The sequence below is a fragment of the Cervus elaphus genome, chromosome 11 (assembly GCF_910594005.1).
Source record: "Cervus elaphus chromosome 11, mCerEla1.1, whole genome shotgun sequence".
Classification (NCBI taxonomy): domain Eukaryota; kingdom Metazoa; phylum Chordata; class Mammalia; order Artiodactyla; family Cervidae; genus Cervus; species Cervus elaphus.
Window position 1 is genome coordinate 92410946 of NC_057825.1, and position 17963 is coordinate 92428908.

At 47.4% G+C, this 17963-nt stretch overlaps 1 protein-coding gene across 2 annotated transcripts in view; it reads right to left on the reverse strand.

The window, feature by feature from the left end:
- The window catches only part of SLC4A5 (solute carrier family 4 member 5), a 125904-nt gene that overhangs the window by 32037 nt on the left and 75904 nt on the right, over positions 1-17963 (reverse strand). For both annotated transcript variants that reach the window (XM_043918414.1, XM_043918415.1), the window contains exons 5-12: positions 9919-10079; positions 8861-9016; positions 8067-8162; positions 5891-5946; positions 2505-2662; positions 1987-2074; positions 1006-1160; positions 451-639 (exon numbers count right to left, since the gene is read on the reverse strand). In XM_043918414.1, the coding sequence (XP_043774349.1) occupies positions 451-639; positions 1006-1160; positions 1987-2074; positions 2505-2662; positions 5891-5946; positions 8067-8162; positions 8861-9016; positions 9919-10079 (1059 nt within the window). The remainder of the gene's footprint in view (positions 1-450; positions 640-1005; positions 1161-1986; positions 2075-2504; positions 2663-5890; positions 5947-8066; positions 8163-8860; positions 9017-9918; positions 10080-17963) is intronic.

Consider the following 17963-nt stretch of genomic DNA (forward strand, 5'->3'; position numbering starts at 1 on the left):
AGGACACAAGCAGGATGCATGGCAAGAAGCCACAATGACTGCTGGCCCCCACCAGAAGTGAGGGAGAGGCAAGGAAGGAGTCTGCCCAGAATCTCAGAGGGAGCCTGGCCCTGCTGACACCTTGATTTGGAACTTCCAGATGCTAGAACTTTGAGAGAATAAATTTCTATTGTTTAAGTCACCTAGTCTGTGATATTTGTTTCTGCAGCCCTAGAAGACGAATACAGGTAACAGAAGGTGTTCTAAGAAAAGTCTGGGTTCCTTCACTTTCTGCGCGCTTCCCCTTTCCTGTCGGATCCAGGAGGAGCTTTGCAGGTGAGGGAGGAAAAGCGTGCAGTGGTCAGACTCCAAGGCCTGGAGTGGGTGCTGCAGACAGAGGAGAAGATTCCTAAAAGGAGCGGAGAAATCTAATAAGACAGCTGGAGTGGCCGTCAGGCCTGGAGTGGGCACCTTCCTGTCCAGATCAGTTCTTCCCCGATTTCATGCACGGTTGGCATCTCTCCATCATCCGCGCTGCTCCCTCCACCGGTCCCGCCTCCGCCTCCGCTGCCTGCAGCGCCGCCTCCAGCAGCTCCCCCGCCGCCTCCGGCCACAGAGCCGTTCATCTGGCCTAATTCAGTCATGGAGAACACGGACTTCCTGGAAGGAGAAGGGGGGCAGTGGGCAGTAGGGCTCCCAATCCTGGGAAGAGCTCAGCACCTCCAGGACTGGCCTCATCACGCCCTTAACCTCTTCAGCTACAATCACCAAATATCTTAAAATACAGAGAAAAAGACATAAAAGGATCCAGCAATACCCCATCACAGGTCACCCAGGTTTTACAGATGTTCACATTCAGCATATTTGCTTCTGATTTTTTTTTTTTTTTAAGAAATAAAACTGGAGGAAAAAAAAGTATAAACCCATGTGTGCTGACGTCTTTTTTTCAAACCCAAATCAGAAAGGAACAGACTGTAAGCTCCCTCTGCACCACTTCCCCGCTTGCCACGGCTCATTCACACACACCTCTTGTCAGCAGAAGGCACCTTCTTGGGTGGCTCAATTCGGATATTTGGGTCCCATTCTCCTGGGGGAAGCACGATGACCTCGTCCAGAAACTCATCGATCCCCGCGATCAGATCCTCTCGATTCCGGGCCTTGTAGGCCACATCGCTGAAGAGCTGGCAGGGAGAGAGGTGTAGGAAGAGAGAGGGCCGCTGCCTTGCTGCCGTCCCCATTTCATCCACCTCCTTGGGGCACACTGCATGTGCTTTCAAAGAAAGGTGCCTCCTGGACCTGAAAGCCAGGTCTCTGTATCCCAGTCATCTGACCTGGGTTGAGTTACCTTCCTGCTCTCAGCTTCCCACAGAGCAAGCTCCTCAGAAAACCTGTGGACAGCCCAATCAAAGGGGCTCAGGTATTTCAACTCTGTTTTACGTCCCAGCCCTTCATCTTTGGAGGGTCGGGCTGCATCATTCCGCACTGTCTCCAGCATGTTCTTTCTGACTTTACAGATCTGATTGGGTCATGCTCATTTCTAAACTCCCCTAGTCTCCCCATCACAGATGGTCAACTCTCAACTCTGCCTACAGGCTCCCTGTTTGGTGTCACCTTCTGCTCTTGAAACTCTTCCACTGAGTCTATATCAAACCACTTGCATCCAGCTCTCCATCTCTGAGCTGTGGCCCCGGTTCCCTTTGCCTGGAATGCCTGCCTCCTAAGCTTGTGCTCACCCTTAACTGTATAGCTCCATCGTGTGTGAAGGGCCCCCTGACTGCCCGGGCAGTTGGCATGTGGTTCACTCTCGGATTGTCGGGCTGTGTCTCCCACTTGACTGGTGCTCCTAAAGGGCAGTGACTATTCCCTTGTCATAATCCTCACACCTGTACAGGGCCTGGCATACAGGAGATGCTCAAATGTGATTGTTGAATAAGTGAATGAATGAAGGCACAATGTTTGATGCAGGAGCCCTGACATTCAGGAGTACCTGCTTCTCGTGGCACTTACGTCATCCACCATGAGGGTTGCAATGGCACGGCCAATTTCATTGTAGGATTTTGCTCTCCCAGAAGGTCCCAGCAGTATGAACAGAAATCTGCAAAGAAGATGGAGGAGGAGGAAGAAAGTGAGAAGGAAAAATAAAACCAGCTAGAGAGGATTTTCTGGTCCGAAATAGTATCCACTCTCTTTTTAACTGACCATAAACACCTCCCACATTTGCTCCCATGAATCCCATATTTGCTTTGGAGATACATTCCTCTTCACTTCTGCCTAGGCATCCTCACCATGCCCTGGTGTCCCAGAACTCACCCAACAACCCCCCTCCCACATGTTGGCTACTTCTTGTTTATGATTATTTTAAATAAACTCTATAAAACTCTTCCCCAGTCAGATCTCCCTCCCCAGCCAGTTCCCTAATTTTCCTTCTTCATTTTAGGGGTGTCTCCAGCAGCACTGCTGGCTGACTGCACGGACAGCTGGCCACCCGAGGGTGGGTGTGGTGGGCGGATGTCATCGGCGCTCACCTGGTGGGTACAGGCACCTCGGTCACACCTCCCAGCATGGCTGACTGGATGAGACGTACGAAGGCAATGAACGGCTGGTCCAGGAAGTCCACCTCACCCACAAGCACGTTGGAGGCTTCTGAGTCCTTGGGGATCTTCTTCATGAATTTGTTTTTCCGCTGGTCAGTGAGGGGGACATGAGATACCCATGGGTACTCATATGCGGTGGTTTTGGCTCTTACTCAGCTCATTCAGACTACTGTGGAGGCCTAACCTTACAAAATTCTCCCAGCGTTTCTCTAGAGACTGAAGGAAATAGCCCAACACTCTCCTGCAGTCTGCAGATGAGGAGACTCAAAGTTGGTTAACCCTAGGGACCAACTAAGCCTTTCATAGATGGGAAGGAGCAGGCAATGACTTGACCCCCCAGGACATTCCTTGTTCTACTGAAGTATGAGCTGAGGGGTCAGAGAAGAGAGCCAGGCCTGCTGGACAGCAGGTTTCGTCCCCCAGCTGCAGCTCAATCAGACGGGGGTCTTGGCTCATACACTCCGTCGCCCAGCCCTCCGTCTTTGCCTTCACCCTGGTGGCTGTGGGAGGAACAAAATCATCCTGATGGGCAGAGTGGACAGACTTTGTTTTCTCTTTGCCACCAGCATCCTGGCTGATGAGAATCCCTGTACCTGTGGGTCCAAGTCTATGGGAGACTTCTGTGCCCCCAAGTTACCCCCAGGGGACCTCCAGGAAACTCGTAGCTTCTGAGCCTTTCCAGCTGAGACTATTGAAGTGCCCTCCAGCTAGTCCCTCTGGCTGGCGTCTATTCAGGGCAGAAAGGTCAAATAGGCAGAGTGAGGGGGGTCTGATGTGAGGGGTGCTGGATACAAGACCCCTGCCCGCTCTCTGTGGTTATTACTTCCATGCTATGGATAGGACACTGACTCCTCCCGAGTCCGCTCAAATGAAGAAAATGCCCAGGGGTGGTCACATACATGCTGTTCTTCATCTTGAACATCTTAGGGTGCGTTAGTTTTTCAGATCACTTTCCCTCTGGGTAGCAAGGGGTGGGCAAGGGACAGAGACAGTTTCATAGAAAGAGGTGGGGAGGGACTCTTTGGGTAGCACGGGGCTGGTGGGAGTCCACAGTAGCTGACAAAGGAAGAAAGGGCCCAGGAGGAGCAAGCAAGTGCTTCAGAGAGATCCTTGGGTGCCACAATTTTGCCACCCACTCCCCACCTGATGGGAGTCTCTCCTGTGAGCACAGAAGCTCAGTGAAGATAAGTTCCTCTGTCCCTAGAAAGGGGTCTGCTGTAGGCATGGGCATGGCCCCTTTGGGCCCATGGGTCTTTCCCCTTTGGGCCCACAGCCATTTCCTGATTTGACTCATGGAGGAGGTGATACAGACTGGGCTGGGGCTCTACCAGCCCTCAGAAGGGCTCCTGAGTAAGGGCTACACCCTTATAATCTCTTAAAACCACTCAGAAACATAAAACTGTCGCTAACCACCCAGGCAACAACACCGAGGACCCTAATGCAGTGAGAAGAAGCAACAGCAGGTGTTAATGGGAAGGCCAGAATCCCCAGAACTCAAAAAGTCCCTTTGTCCCAAGCTCTGTCAGCTGATTCATAAGCAGGGTTCTTCAGGATGGAGGGCTGAGCACACCAGGGCAGCCACTGTCCGCCTGCCAACTCCACGTCCCCGGGCACCGGGCAGGGAGAAGCTCTAGGGGACTGGAGCAGAGGTCGGTGGTAGGAGTGTCCTGGAGAACAAGGTTTTGAAACCACAGTGTCCTGGGAGAGCCCATGTAAGCACACGTGTAACCAGGAGCAGAGAGGAGCGAAAACAGGGCCTGTGGTCCCAGTAAGGAGGCGGGGGTGGTAGTACCCCAGCAATGGACCATGAGAGCATTCTGGCTGGGTGATGGTCTGGATGAGGGCCTGTCTAACCAGGGTCCTGCTGACCCCACTGCCTAAACCCGGGGGACTCTAGTCCAGCTCTGCCAAGTCACTGCACATAGCCACACTGTCTGAATCCACCTCTGCCCACTGGGGACTCACTGGAACTCAGGGCCAATGTGGAGTGGTAAAAAAAGGATGAACCTAAAGAAACCCACTGTTGTACTAACTGTTGTCCCCACAGCGAGCCAACTGCTGCCTCAAACACTGAGAAGCAGCATCCTACAGCCGGTGAGGAGAACTGGACGCTGTGCCTGGCGTTGGGCTCCAGCCCCTCAGTGAAAGGCGGCTCTGCTTGGGGAAAGGAGTGGATAGTATTCTCGTTACCACTTAGGCAGTAAAAAAATAGGTTGTGAAAAACTTTCACTGGTCAGTGGTTTCTTGTCACGGCTCAACTGTCTGCCCGTGACTACAGTAAAGTGGGGTTCTTCTCTAAATAATATTCCAGGGTACTCCTTCCTAAGTCAGTCCCAAATTAAGGGCTCTAGAGTCAGACTGTCTGGATCGAAGCATGGTCATGCCACCTTTCAGCTGCATGAACTTGGGCATGTTATTTAACTGCATTTATGCTCTCATCTTTGGAGGGAAGATGACATAGTACCTTCATGATGCACAGAAAATGCCCTGCATAGTGTAGTGCATGCAATATGTGGACCTCAAATGTTGGTTGATGTTGTTATTGTTGTTTTACCATTTTGGCCACCAAAAGGCCATCCAGACCCTGACTTCACTGACTTGAGGGAATGCTTTTGTTTTGCCTGCTCCCAAACTTGGGGCTGCCTTGAACCCTTGGAAGTCACCCAAGCTCTCCAAATTTCAGATGTCCTTCTTCACCTTCCTTTCCACTCCTGAGGGCCCAGGGTAGGGGTCCTTGAGACCTTCTGCCCCTGAGGTGTGAGTGTTTGGAATTGAGAGCAGCCTCCTGTGGGCTTCCCTCAGGGGCATAGTCATGGGGCTCCAGGGCTGTTTGTGGGATTCTGACCACATCAAGGTTTCAGCCAAGCTGGTGAGAAACAAGAATTGACTTTATCCAGCACCAGCCAAGGAGAAGATAATACACTATTGCTCAGTCCAGCTGATTCACTACCATTAACGTCTCCACAGGAAGGCTCCATTGCTTCTCTACCCACGCAAGTCCCCGCTTCATCATTCAAAGTGCTTGTGGATGGGTCATGCAGGAGGCAAACTCTGTGTGGCAGTCTCTTCAATAAATTCCCAGTTCAAGGACAGCTGACACCTCATCTGATCACATTTCTCTGTCCCCAGGGCCTAGCACACAGCCCAGGTGATGGAGGGTTGGTCACCATGGCTGCCCAGAGGCCCACCTGTGTCCTTTCTGGGGACCCCACTTTTTCATGGGACTAGAGTTTTGCCCATAGAGTTCCCCACCCCTAAAACCAAAGACTTCTTCCTGCCCTGGCCCTCCACTGCAGCCAAAGGCAGGGGTTTTCTACCTGGTCGGTGTTTAGGGTGAGAGAAATATCATTCATGCTTCTGCTCTGGGCGTGACCTAGGAGAAAAGGAAAAGGAGGTCCATCAGGGGAAAACGGGATCTCTCAGTTCCCTTTGTTTGGTCTCTACACAGGCTTTTCCCATCTTCACAACCAAAGCAAACTCCCCCATTATCCTGCAGGGCCTTTCAGCTAGCATCCTCTCTCTTTTCTTTCTTTCAATGGCAGTTTTCTTAAAAGAGTTGCTGAACCCCAGGTTCTACTGCTTCCTTCTCACTCCTTCAAAATGCTACTCCCTGGTCCGAGCCTGCCTTCTTAGAGACTAAGATGTCTGCTCTGCACAGGCCCTGCAGGTGGGGAGGAACACAGATGCCCTACTGGGTGAGGAGCCAGGTGTCACTAAGCTTCGACTCTGTTGGAGAGAGAAGAGCAGTTTCATGTCTGTCTGCCTTGACCCATGCGAGTCTTTAAGAGGGCTGGGGATTTGGGCTGGCAGAGGGGAGGCAGGTGGTGCTCCCCATGGCCGACAGTTCCTTGCTGCATTAAGGCAGGAGAAGGTCAGCTCTCATTCCCCACCAGCAGCCAAATCCAGTGAGCCCCCTCAGGCTTCCTGTGGTCTGTGGAGCCCCTGTGCTGCCAGACTTTGCTTTCCTTTATTTCCATCCAGGATCCTCTCGGACTGGGCTTTTTCTGTATTTGCTTTGCACTCAAACCCTCCAGAGCCCTCACCCACTCCTCCTTGGTCAATTCCACCCACTTCTGTTTCTTCCCCATCCACATCTGTGCCGGGGGTGCCCAGGTTGTGTCTCCAGCCCAGATCTCTCCCCTCAGCTCCAGATTTCTCTGAGCAGCCCTGCCTGGCACCTCAGACTCCACACACTAGGAAACAAAACTCGTTGTCTTCCATCAAATCCCTCCCTCTATAGACCCTACATCACCCAATGCCCTATCCCACGTGTCCACAGGCAATCAGCAGACCTTGGAGCCAGCTTCAACTCCCTTCTCGTCCTCTTTTCCCACTTCCCACCATTCGCTGAATTCCACCAGCATCCTTCTCTTTCCATTCTCGCTCTCATTGCCTGAACACGGCCCCCATCTCTTGCTCCCAATCATTCAGTCCCTTCTAGCTTATTTCTGATCATGGTATGTGCCCGCATCAGACTTCTCAGGAGAACTCATTACCCTCAGAATAAAGGCTGGGCCTTTTGCAAGACACTCAGGCCCCCTTCGATTTGGACCCTTTCCTTTTTATCCTACATCCCTGGTGAACTGAAGCGCGGTTTTTCCCTGAATATGCGGTGCCCTTCACAGCGCCTTCCCATCACCCGCTGTTTGTTTCCTTTGTTCTAAAGACCAAGCTACTGGAAGACTTCTATTTATTCTCCAAGACTCAGGCAAGTGTCTCCTCCTCTTTGAGCCTTCCCAGGTGCTGTCTTGCAGGAGGGGGTGTGTGCACACAAAGTTGTAACCACTTATTCATGCCTTTTATCCAGGTTCCCACCATGGCAACGTTGGCACAGGGCGACTTCATACGCAGTGACTAAATGAGCAGAAGGCTCACGCCAAAGCCATTCACCGCCTCTGACTGCCAGCACTGCCCTGCAGAATGACCAAGGCCAGGGAGACTAAACATATCCTGGGGTCACTGAGAACAGACAGCAAAGACTGCGGCACACCCCCGCTGTAGCTGTGGTCGCATCGCCATTGCTGTCCCGAAGCATTCCTCTGGCCTGGTCAGCGGCGCAGCCCTGGGCTGTGCTTGTCCATAACTTGTCATTTTAGTGCAAGTGTGCAAAGGAAAATACTCCTTCGCACTGCTTTTTATTTTCACTTCCCAAATTCCCTCTTTTTTTTCCCCTATCAGTTTACCCGTCTGTTCATCCCTGACAAACTGCCTGACAGAGCGCGGTCTGTGGCCGTGCCCCTCACAGGCCCCTGTGCGGGCTGCAACTCCACCAGTTGCATTTTTTGGAGTAATTATTTAGAATATTTTGGTAGTAAGTTAGACTATGAGGGCAGCCCAGGGTTTAGGGTGAATATTAGATTTCTTCTGATGCCTGAGAATCCTAGACAGACCCTGGGCTTTACCTCCTCTGCTATGAAAGTATGAAAGTTGACTTCAGAGTGACCCCAGCCAGAACAAAGAGGCTGCACCGTGGCGGGGAAAGAAGAAACTCACACAGACGGCCGTAATTCGCACTTTGCCGCACCCTCAGGTCTTCAGTGGAGTGGTGTAGGCTCGGGCCGGCCGCCGGGCTCCGTGCTGGGCTGCGACCTGGGAGGCACAGAAGGGATTTAACTCCAGCAGACTCGCAGCAGTGATGCAGCTTCTTCCATGAACACAGTCCTCGTTTACAATCACTTCACCTGAATAAAGCTAGGCTGCAAGACAGATCTCTTCCCTTTCGAGGAAGAAAGGATGGTTTGGTTGTTTTGGATTTTGTTCTTGTTTTTCAGAATCTCTTGAAGCAAGTGAATAGTGTGAATGTGATTAGAGAAAATACCTGCACTGTTGAAAGAGGAATAGCTACACAACTGATTAAATAGGCATTGGGTGTTGTAGATGACCTAGGTTCACTCCTGGTTCCACAACATACTGGTCATTTGACCCGAGGCAAGTAACTTAACCTCTCCAAGCCTCAGCCTCCCGCTCTGGGGTTGATGAGAGCAATAGCTGGCCACGGGCTTCTTGTGAGGATGACTCTATACACCTGGGGCGCACTCGGCCTGGAACAAGGTAAGTGCCACATATGTACCTGCTGCAGGCTAAATGTCTTCCATTTTTAAATAATTCCTCTAAAGAGATTCCTCAAGTCTCTTCATGTAGCAGCATTATCTGTTTGGTACTGATTCCTGCAATTATCTGACAGGTCCAGCGAGGCTAGAATCTGGGCATCTCGACTCTGGGATATCAAGAGTGGAGGGTTGTAGATTTGAGATGTGTGCAAAGAACAAGTGTATGGCCCAACTCACTGCTGGTGGAGGAGACCGCCTTTCCAATGTCAGCCAAGGAGCGGTGGATGGGCTTTGTGGTTTGGTGGCGATGTCTCCTCAGGAGGACGTAGCTGACCCTCTCGCGGAGCTCTGGCCGAAGGAGGCCATCCTCAATTTGCTTCTCAATGACATCGTCTAAGTGGGAAACAAACACGCCTTGTCCACCGAGGGGCAGAATGACCAGGGGTGTGGGGGTCTTCAGTTTCACCTGTGATTTGTGGGATTAAAAGTGAACTAAAGGAGGCACGGAATGTAGAAATAGTCCCAACCCTTGCCACAAACTGAAAATTTGGACCAGTCATGAACCGTCAGCCTCCTTATATGTAAAAGTGCATGTGCATGTCTGTGGGAGTTCGTGCATGTGTGTGCACGGGGGTGCATGGTATGTGCATGTGGGCACATGTGTGCAGACGTGGTACATGTGAGTGCATTGTGGGTGCATGTGTGCATGCATGTATGGGTATAGGATTCACTGCTCTATCAATAATATTGTGGAAAATAAATGAAATTGTAACCATGAAACACCCTAAGAAGCACAAGGTACTATGCTAAGTGGTTTTAGTCCTAGTGTGAATTCTTTTTAGACAAGTATTAGGGGCAGCATACTTCTGGTAAAACTGAATGTGCTAAAACAAAATTCACGAGGAGTTTCAGGGACAGTAAGGCAAGCTACTCCCTTCCTTTGCCACTCCATCAAAGGAGAAGTAATTTCCTGAAGCTGAGTGATGATCCATTTACCCTGATAAGAAACAGGTTGCCATGGCAATGGGTGTTTCCAACCATGCTCAGAAGCCCTCTCCCTTTCATTCCATTGCTGAACGGCATTTCAGAGGCTGATCTTGCCCTCTCTATAGGCGTCTGAAACTAGGAGCGACTGTGACGCTGCTTTGGGAGCTTAAGACCCAAAGCCTGGTCTCCACAGAATTAGGCAGGCATCAGAGGTGGGCATGCCACTCAGACCAAGGGTGGGCAGGAGACGGGGCAGGGGAAGGGGCATGCTGCCCTGGTCTGCGGGGCCGCAGCAGCCCTTGCCTCACCTATGATCTGTGGTAAGGAGCCGCCGTCCAAATCCAGCAACACGGTTCCCGTCTGCAGGCAGGTGCGGAGCTCAAAGAGGCTGTGCAAGGACAGTGTGGACACGTGGGGCTTGCTCCAGCGTTCGCCTCCTTCCTCTACCTTTTCTTCAAACTTTATCCACCTGGAGAGGGAAGGATGGGGCTTAGCATGGCCTTTGCCCTCAGGAGGAGCCCCCAGCTGGGCCTGTTCAGGAGAGGGATGCTGGCTTGCAGGTCATGCCCTGCGCACTGTGGGGGCTTTGGCCCACCACTCACTGGCAGAGGGTCTCCTGGGGACTCGTCCTTCACTCCTCCTGATGTGGCCATGCTCAGGGCATGCTCAGGGCAAAGGGGCAGCCGAGAATGACCAGAAATGGGTGTCAAGACTATTCTTTTTTTTCCCTTTTATTTATTTTCTAATTGGAGGATAATTGCTTTATTGGATATGTTACAAAATTGGATTTAGTGATGGTGGCACAACTCTGCACATTTACTAAAAATCGTTTAATTAATACACTTAAAACAAGGGAACTTTATGGTATCCTACAAAAATAGAGCTCTTTAAAAAAACAAACCATCCTCTGGATCCTAGTTACCTGTCTACTGGTCACATGTGTGTTCAGCGCCTGCCTTATGAGGGTATGGTTTGCTGGGAGAGGGGATCATTTCCCCAGAGTTCTACTGTAGGGCCTGAGGTTTCCATGAATCACACTTGGATTTTTGTTCTGAAAGTTCAAGTTAAAATCCAAATGTAATTTATGGGAGGAAAGAAATTAAACCAAAGATGTGTAAGAATTTGTCTTTTCTAGAAGCCTCGGGATCATAGGCTGATGGGGAGGGCCACGTGGGAAGGCCTTGGGCCACTGGCAGAGGCAGCGCTGGCCTGTAACTCCTCTGCAGGGGGCAGCGCTGGACAGCCAGAAGACCCACAAGGAGGCAAAGACTCCTGGCTGGAGACCTGCTGGCTCAGTTTTATTAAATGTTGACCTCAAATTACTGAATAGCTTCAAACTACTCAAACTGATCAAAATCCTATGGGAATATTTTTGGGCTGTGACTAACTCTAAAGTTCCCAACTGAAAAGTGAGCAATTCTGAAAAGAAATGAAGATGGCTAATAAACTTCTGAAAAGATGTTCAACTCTCGTACTAATCAAGAACATTTAAAGAATGTTGTTGTGGGCTTCCCACGTGGCCCAGTGGTAAGGAATCCACCTGCCAATGCAGGAGACACATGTTTGATCCCCGATCCCAGAAGATTCCACCCACCGAGGAGCAGCTAAGCTCGCGTGCCACAGCCATTGAGCCTGTGCTCCAGAGCCCAGGAGCTATAGCTACTGAGCTCGCCTACTGCAACTGCTGAAGCATGCAAGCCCTTAAGCCTGTGCTCAGCAACAAGGGAAGCCGCTGCAATGACAAGCCCATGCATCACAACTAGAGAGTAGCCCCCACTCACCGCAACCAGAGAAAAGTCTGCATGGTAACAAAGACCCAGCAGAACCAAAAATGAATAAATGTAAAATAAATGTTGTTGCAAATGAAATAGCATCCTTTGCTTCTTGTACTGGCAGAAATTTAAAACTTCCTGTGTTGGTGGAAACTTGGGGAGATGGGTACTCATATACTGTATGTATGTACATAGTATGTGTGTGTATATATATATATAGTGTGCATGTATATTTATATAGTGTGTGTTTGTGTGTGTATATATATATATATATATATATATGTATATATATATATAGTGTAACCACACAGCAGCCTCCTTGAGGTGAGGAATTGGGGAGCCTCTTTTGTCTTTCAACCCAGTTGTTCCAATTCTAGGAAGTTATCACAGGAGTATCATTGCACACCTGCACACAGTAATGTGGATACTAGGAGATGCTCACTTCAGCTTTGTCCATTAGGGTGAAGAATTGGAAACCACCAGTGTTCAGTAAGGACTTTGTCATATCAATTCCATACGTCCATGCCATGGAATACCCCTCAGAGATAAAAAGTATGAGGATGAACTATGCATACTGACAGGATGGACAATATCATCCCATTTTATAACAAGAAGAGAAACACGCATGTGTGCATAGACGTCTTTACACATGAGTCTGAACAAATCCGGCAGTGGTTTTGGATGGATGCCTATCAGATGGTTAAATGGTTACTTCTGAAGGGAGGTATGAGGTTGTTGGGGACAGGATTTAAGACATTTGCACTCTATTGTGTTCATTAGTATCTTAAGAGTGCAGCCTATGGAGCAAGACAAGCAGTTTGAACCCCAGCTTCACATCCACCAGCTATGGACTTTTCTTCCCTGGTGGCTGAGATGGTAAAGCAACCACCTGAAAGGCAGGAGACCTGGGTTCGATCTTTGGATGGCGAAGATCCCCTGGAAAAGGGAGTGGCTACTCACTCCAGTATTCTTGCCTGGAGAGTTCCATGGACAGAGGAGCCTGCTGGGCTACAGTCCATGAGGTTGCAAAGAGTCAGACACAACTGAGTAACTAACACTTTCACTTTCTGTCTAGTAAGAGTGCAGCCTGTGGAGCAAGACAACCAGGTTTTGAATCCCAGCTTCACATTTACTAGCTATGGACTTTGAGCATGTTATTCAATCTCTTACCACCTTTGTTTTCTTCAGGAATAATAATAGTTTATAGCAATTAGAGAAGTGCCTGGCACATAATGCACATTCTGTTAGTGTTAGCTATGTAAATGTAAAAGGAAAGAGCATTGCTTTTGTAAACTTAGAGACAATAAGCAAATAAGAAAGTAAAGGCATTCAGGCTCTCCCAATCAGAAGACACTGTGGTTGATATTATGATGACCTACATATTAGATCTCTGTGTACACGAACATGCACATGCACACACACATTTTATATTAATGACGATATAAGGATGTGGTATCTAATGGATATCCTTTCACATCTATGAGATGAAAGTCACTCAGTCGTGTCTGACTCTTTGCAACCCCATGGACTGTAAACTCACAGGCTCCTCTACCCATGGAATTCTCCAGGCAAGAATACTGGAGTGGGTTGCCATGCTTTCCTCCCATCCAGGGACCGAACCCCAGTCTCCCACACTGCAGGCAGATTCTTTACCATCTGAGCCACCAGGGAAGCCCATATGCAGCGCTAAAGAACCATATTACCTGTTAGACATTTTATGTCTATAAATATAAATATTCATATCATTTTAAAGGCTCTTTACCATGCCATTGTATGAGCAGACCAAAATTTATGTGAATAATCCTAATTTGGTAGACATTTATATTATTTCTAATTACTCTGTACTGTAAATAAGCTTGGTTTGAATATCCTTGGCTCCCGTCTGCACATTTTTACATGTATAACATACATGGTCAAACTGTTCTCCAGAAAGCCATGCCGCTTCTTATTTCTACTAGCGTACAGGAGACCTCACATTTCTCTGAAGTCTCTCAAACTCTAATACTGTCATTCCTTCTCACCTTTGTTCATTTAGCAATTGAAAAATTATATCATATTTGCATTCTTTTGACCACATGTGGGGTTAAATATCTTTTCCTTTGTCAAATTTCCTCTTCACACAATCATGTGAGTACTTTGCCGTATTAATGTTTAACATCTTGATTCAATACATTCATTTGAGAATAGTTAACTGGGAGCCTGGAAGGACCTTGGGGGCTTAGAGGGACACGGGATGAAGAGGATTTTTTCCCTAATATACATGTGTTTATTGACTATTTAAGCTGGCTTAAAATCAACATTCAAAAAATTAAGATCATGGCATCCAGTCCCATCACTTCATGGCAAATATATGGGGAAACAGTGGAAACAGTGACAGACTTAATTTTCTTGGGCTCCAAAATCACTGCAGATGGTGACTGCAGCCATGAAATTAAAAGATGCTTGCTCCTTAGAAGAAAAGCTATGACAAACCTAGACAGCATATTAATAAGCAGAGGCATTACTTTGCCAACAAAGGTTCATACAGACAAAGCTATAGTTTTTCCAGTAGTCATGTATGGATGTGAGAGTTGGACTATAAAGAAAGCTGAGTGCTGAAGAATTGATGCTTTTGAGCTGCGATGTTGGAGAAGACTCTTGAGAGTCCCTTGGACTGCAAGGAGATCCATCCAGTCCATCCTAAAGGAAATCAGTTCTGAATATTCATTGGAAGGACTGATGCTGAAGCTGAAACTCCAATACTTGGCCACCTGTGGCAAAGAATTGACTCATTGGAAAAGACCCTGATTCTGGGAAAGATTGAAGGCAGGAGGAGAAGAGGATGACAGAGGATGAGATGGTTGGATGGCATCACTGACTCGATGGACATGAGTTTGAACAATCTCCGGGAGCTGGTGATAGACAGGGAAGCCTAGTGTGCTGCAGTCCATGGGGTCGCAAAGAGTCGGACACGACTGAGCAACTGAACTGAACTAATGTGCTGTGTACTTTGCTCTGTTTAGTCACTCAGTCATGTCTGACTCTTTGTGACCCCATAGACTGTAGCCCACCAGGATCCTCTGTCCATGCTGATTCTCCAGGCAAGAATACTGGAGTGGATTGCCATGCCCTCCTCCAGGGGATCTTCCCAACCCAGGGATCAAACCCAGGTCTCTACATTGCAGGTGGATTCTTTACTGTCTGAGCCACCAGGGAAGCTATATATATATATGTATATGTATATATATATAAACTTTTCATATTGTTTTCCATTATAGTTTATTATAGGACATTGAATAAAGTTCCCTGTGCTATTAACAGGACCTTGTTGTTTATCCACTGTATATATGATAGCTTGCAGCTGCTAACTATTTCAAACTCTGAAGGATGGGAAGGTTTGATTAGAGGAGTCCTGGGAGGTGAAGACTGAAAACAGGGGGCTGGAGCAGAGACTCAGGGACTTGCCTTGGAGACTCACAAAGGTATAGCAGACATCTTTAATTGGGAAATATGTTTGGGAGAACATTATTTAAATTATGCTTAGATCCAAGTCTCTTTGATATCCCTCCAAAGTTTTTCTAAAAGTTGTATTAACATAAGGGTTTGCAAGGAAGAAATCAAAGGAAGGTCCAAATGTTTTGGTCAGGAGATGCTTAATCTTCTCCCTGAGAGTCTTTCTCCTATTTAATCACTCAAATTGCCCATTTTTACCTCAAAAATTACCTTCATTACAAAAAAAAAAAAGCTCTATACATAGACAAGGTCTCAACTAACCTGAGCACAGTCTGCAGAAAAGCAGGTTCAAGGCAATGCCAGAACTAGACTCCTGCTACCAGCATCCCTTGAGAACTTGATTTTTAAAAAGTCTAGGATACTCAACAGCTTCACTATGGGTACGTCTTCAGTTGTCCTTGCAACTATTTTGGGAATCCAAATATTGAAATAGTAAGCCCAAGACCTGAACTTGATTTTGTGTTTTTAATGACTATAGCTAGAAATTAAGCTCCCTTTCACCTTGAGTAGAACATAGAAATGTGGAGAGAATCCATGTTCTGTAGCTTGGTTTTCAACTTTGACTGTTTATTAGAATTGCCTAGAGAGATTTTTAAAAATACTGCTGCCTGAATACACACCACCAGCAGGGTGGCCTGGCCATGGAAGCTCCTAGGTTATTTGTGCCCTGTGTGTTGATGAGCCTCCACCCTACAGTCATATAGAACCGTGTGGCTCAGGGGTAGTTGGACTTGTCTGAGGTCTCAATGCTGGTAAACAGCTCTGTGCATGTGGGTCCCATTCTTTTTGTATGAGGGGATATGGCCTCTTCCCTTACAATGGCTCTGAGAACACCCGTTGAAGACGTGGAGTGGATCTCTGAAGGCTCTTTTCCAACTTGGTCATTCTATACTTTCTTTTCTCTGATTTTTAAAGTAGAGTACATACCTCTACACTAGCGTATCTCAAACTCTAATGAGCATACAAGTACCTTGGGAATCCTGTTAGAATGCAGGTTCTAATTCAGCAGGTCTGGGAAGGGGCCCAAATTCTGCATTTCTTTTTAAAATTTTTTTACTGAAGTAGTCGATTTACGATGTTGTGTCAGTTTCAGTGTACAGCAAAGTGATTCAGTTATATATATTCTTGTTTAGATTCTTTTCCACTGTAGGTTATTATAAGATATTGACTATAGTTCCCTGTGTTATATGTTAGGTCCTTGTTGTTTTTCTATTTCACATACAGTAAAGTGTATCTGTTAATCCCAAAGTTCTAATTTATCCCCTACCCCCACCCCCTTTCCCTTTTGGTAACCATGCTTGTTTTCTATGTCTGTGAGTCTATTTCTGTTTTGCAAATAAGTTCATTTGTATAATTCTTTTAGATTCCACATATAAGTGACATCATATGATATTTGTCGTTCTCTGTCTGACTTCACTTAGTATGATAATCTCTAGGTCCATCCATGTTGCAGCAAATGGCATGCTTTCATTCTTTTTTATGATTGAGTAATATTCCACACGTTAAGAATCGCTATCCTAAGATGATGATTCTTAAACTTAGTTGCATATAAATATACCTCAGATGGGCCTTCCTTGGTGGTCCAGTTGTTAAGAATCTGCCTTCCATTGCAGGGAAGGTGGGTTTGATCCCTGGTTAGGGAACTAAGACCCCACATGCCATGAGGCAACTAAGTCAGCGTGGTGCAACAAAAGATCTCACGTGCTGCAACTAAGACCTGAGGTGATAAAAAAAAAACAAGCAAAACCCCTCAGATATTCTTTGTGGGCTGCACTGGGTCTTTGTTGCTGCACCTGGGCTTTTTATTTAGTTGCTGCAAGCGGGGGCTACTCTGTTTCAATGCGCAGACCTCTCATTGCGGAGCACAGGATCCAGATGGGGGGCTCCAGTAGTTGCAGCAGGCTGGCTCAGTAACTGCAGCTCATGGGCTCTAGAGCGCAGGCGCAGTAGTTACGACACACGGGCTTAGCTGCTCTGAGGCATATGGAATCTTCCCAAACCAGGAACTGAACCCACGTCTCCTGCATCGAGAGGCGGATTCCTATCCACTGTGCCAACTTAGAAGTCCCTTTGAATACTTCTAACACATTAGTGACTAGAGACATAATAACGCCACAGATTTAAGTTTCTGCAAAAACTTCTTAGGGCAATAATGTGTTAAAATCTTGACGTCCAGGTCTTATCCTAGACCAGTTTACCTCAGAATATATGGGTCAGATACAGGCAACTCTGCTACAGATTGTTCCAAGTAAAGTTCCTGATTTCTGGGGCCCAGAGGCTAAAATGACATTTAATTTTTAGTTAATCGTCTTTGCTAATTGTTTCAGTGTATACTTGCCTCTCCAAATAGACATCAAGCTTTTTGAGGATAGGGACCATCATTTCTTCTCTGGTGTCCCTTCTGGTCTCCTACCCAGAATAGCCTCCATTAAATGCTTGCTCCTTCCTGTTTGAGGTAGTGAGGCCTCAATGATTACTTCGGGTGAAGTCTGGCTATGAGGAAATGACTGGGAAAAAGAGATCTCAACAATCATGGAGTTTAACTGTGGTTTTTTTTTAAAAGAAACTTCTGGCCATGCCAAGCAGCATGTGAGTCAGTTTCTCTACCAGGGACTGAACCCACACCTCCTGCATTGGAAGCATGGAGTCCTAGCCACTGGCCCACCAGAGAAGTGCCTACCACCTTTTTAAAAAGATTTTTTTTGGTTAACTGTATTTTAAAATATTCGAAATGATCTAAACAATGATCATCAGAGTCTAGTAACATCACAAACATACACACAAAGGTCAGCTGGGCAAGAGCTGCCTTCTGATGGAAGCAAACACTACCACCCATGAAACAGTCTTGTGGAAAAGTCAGATAGGAATCAAATAAGTCTGAACTCAACTGCACTTTCAGGAAAGACAGGGGCAGAGGAACATGGAAAACTCAGCTTCAGGGATGCAGTTAACAGAATCCAGTATTTAGAAAACCATATAGGACAAACGATGCAATTTCTTTAGAAATAATGACTACTGCAAGGGAAAAATAAAGGAGACGGGACCTGTAGATTGAAAAAGATTTAGGAGATAAATCTCCCAAATGCAGT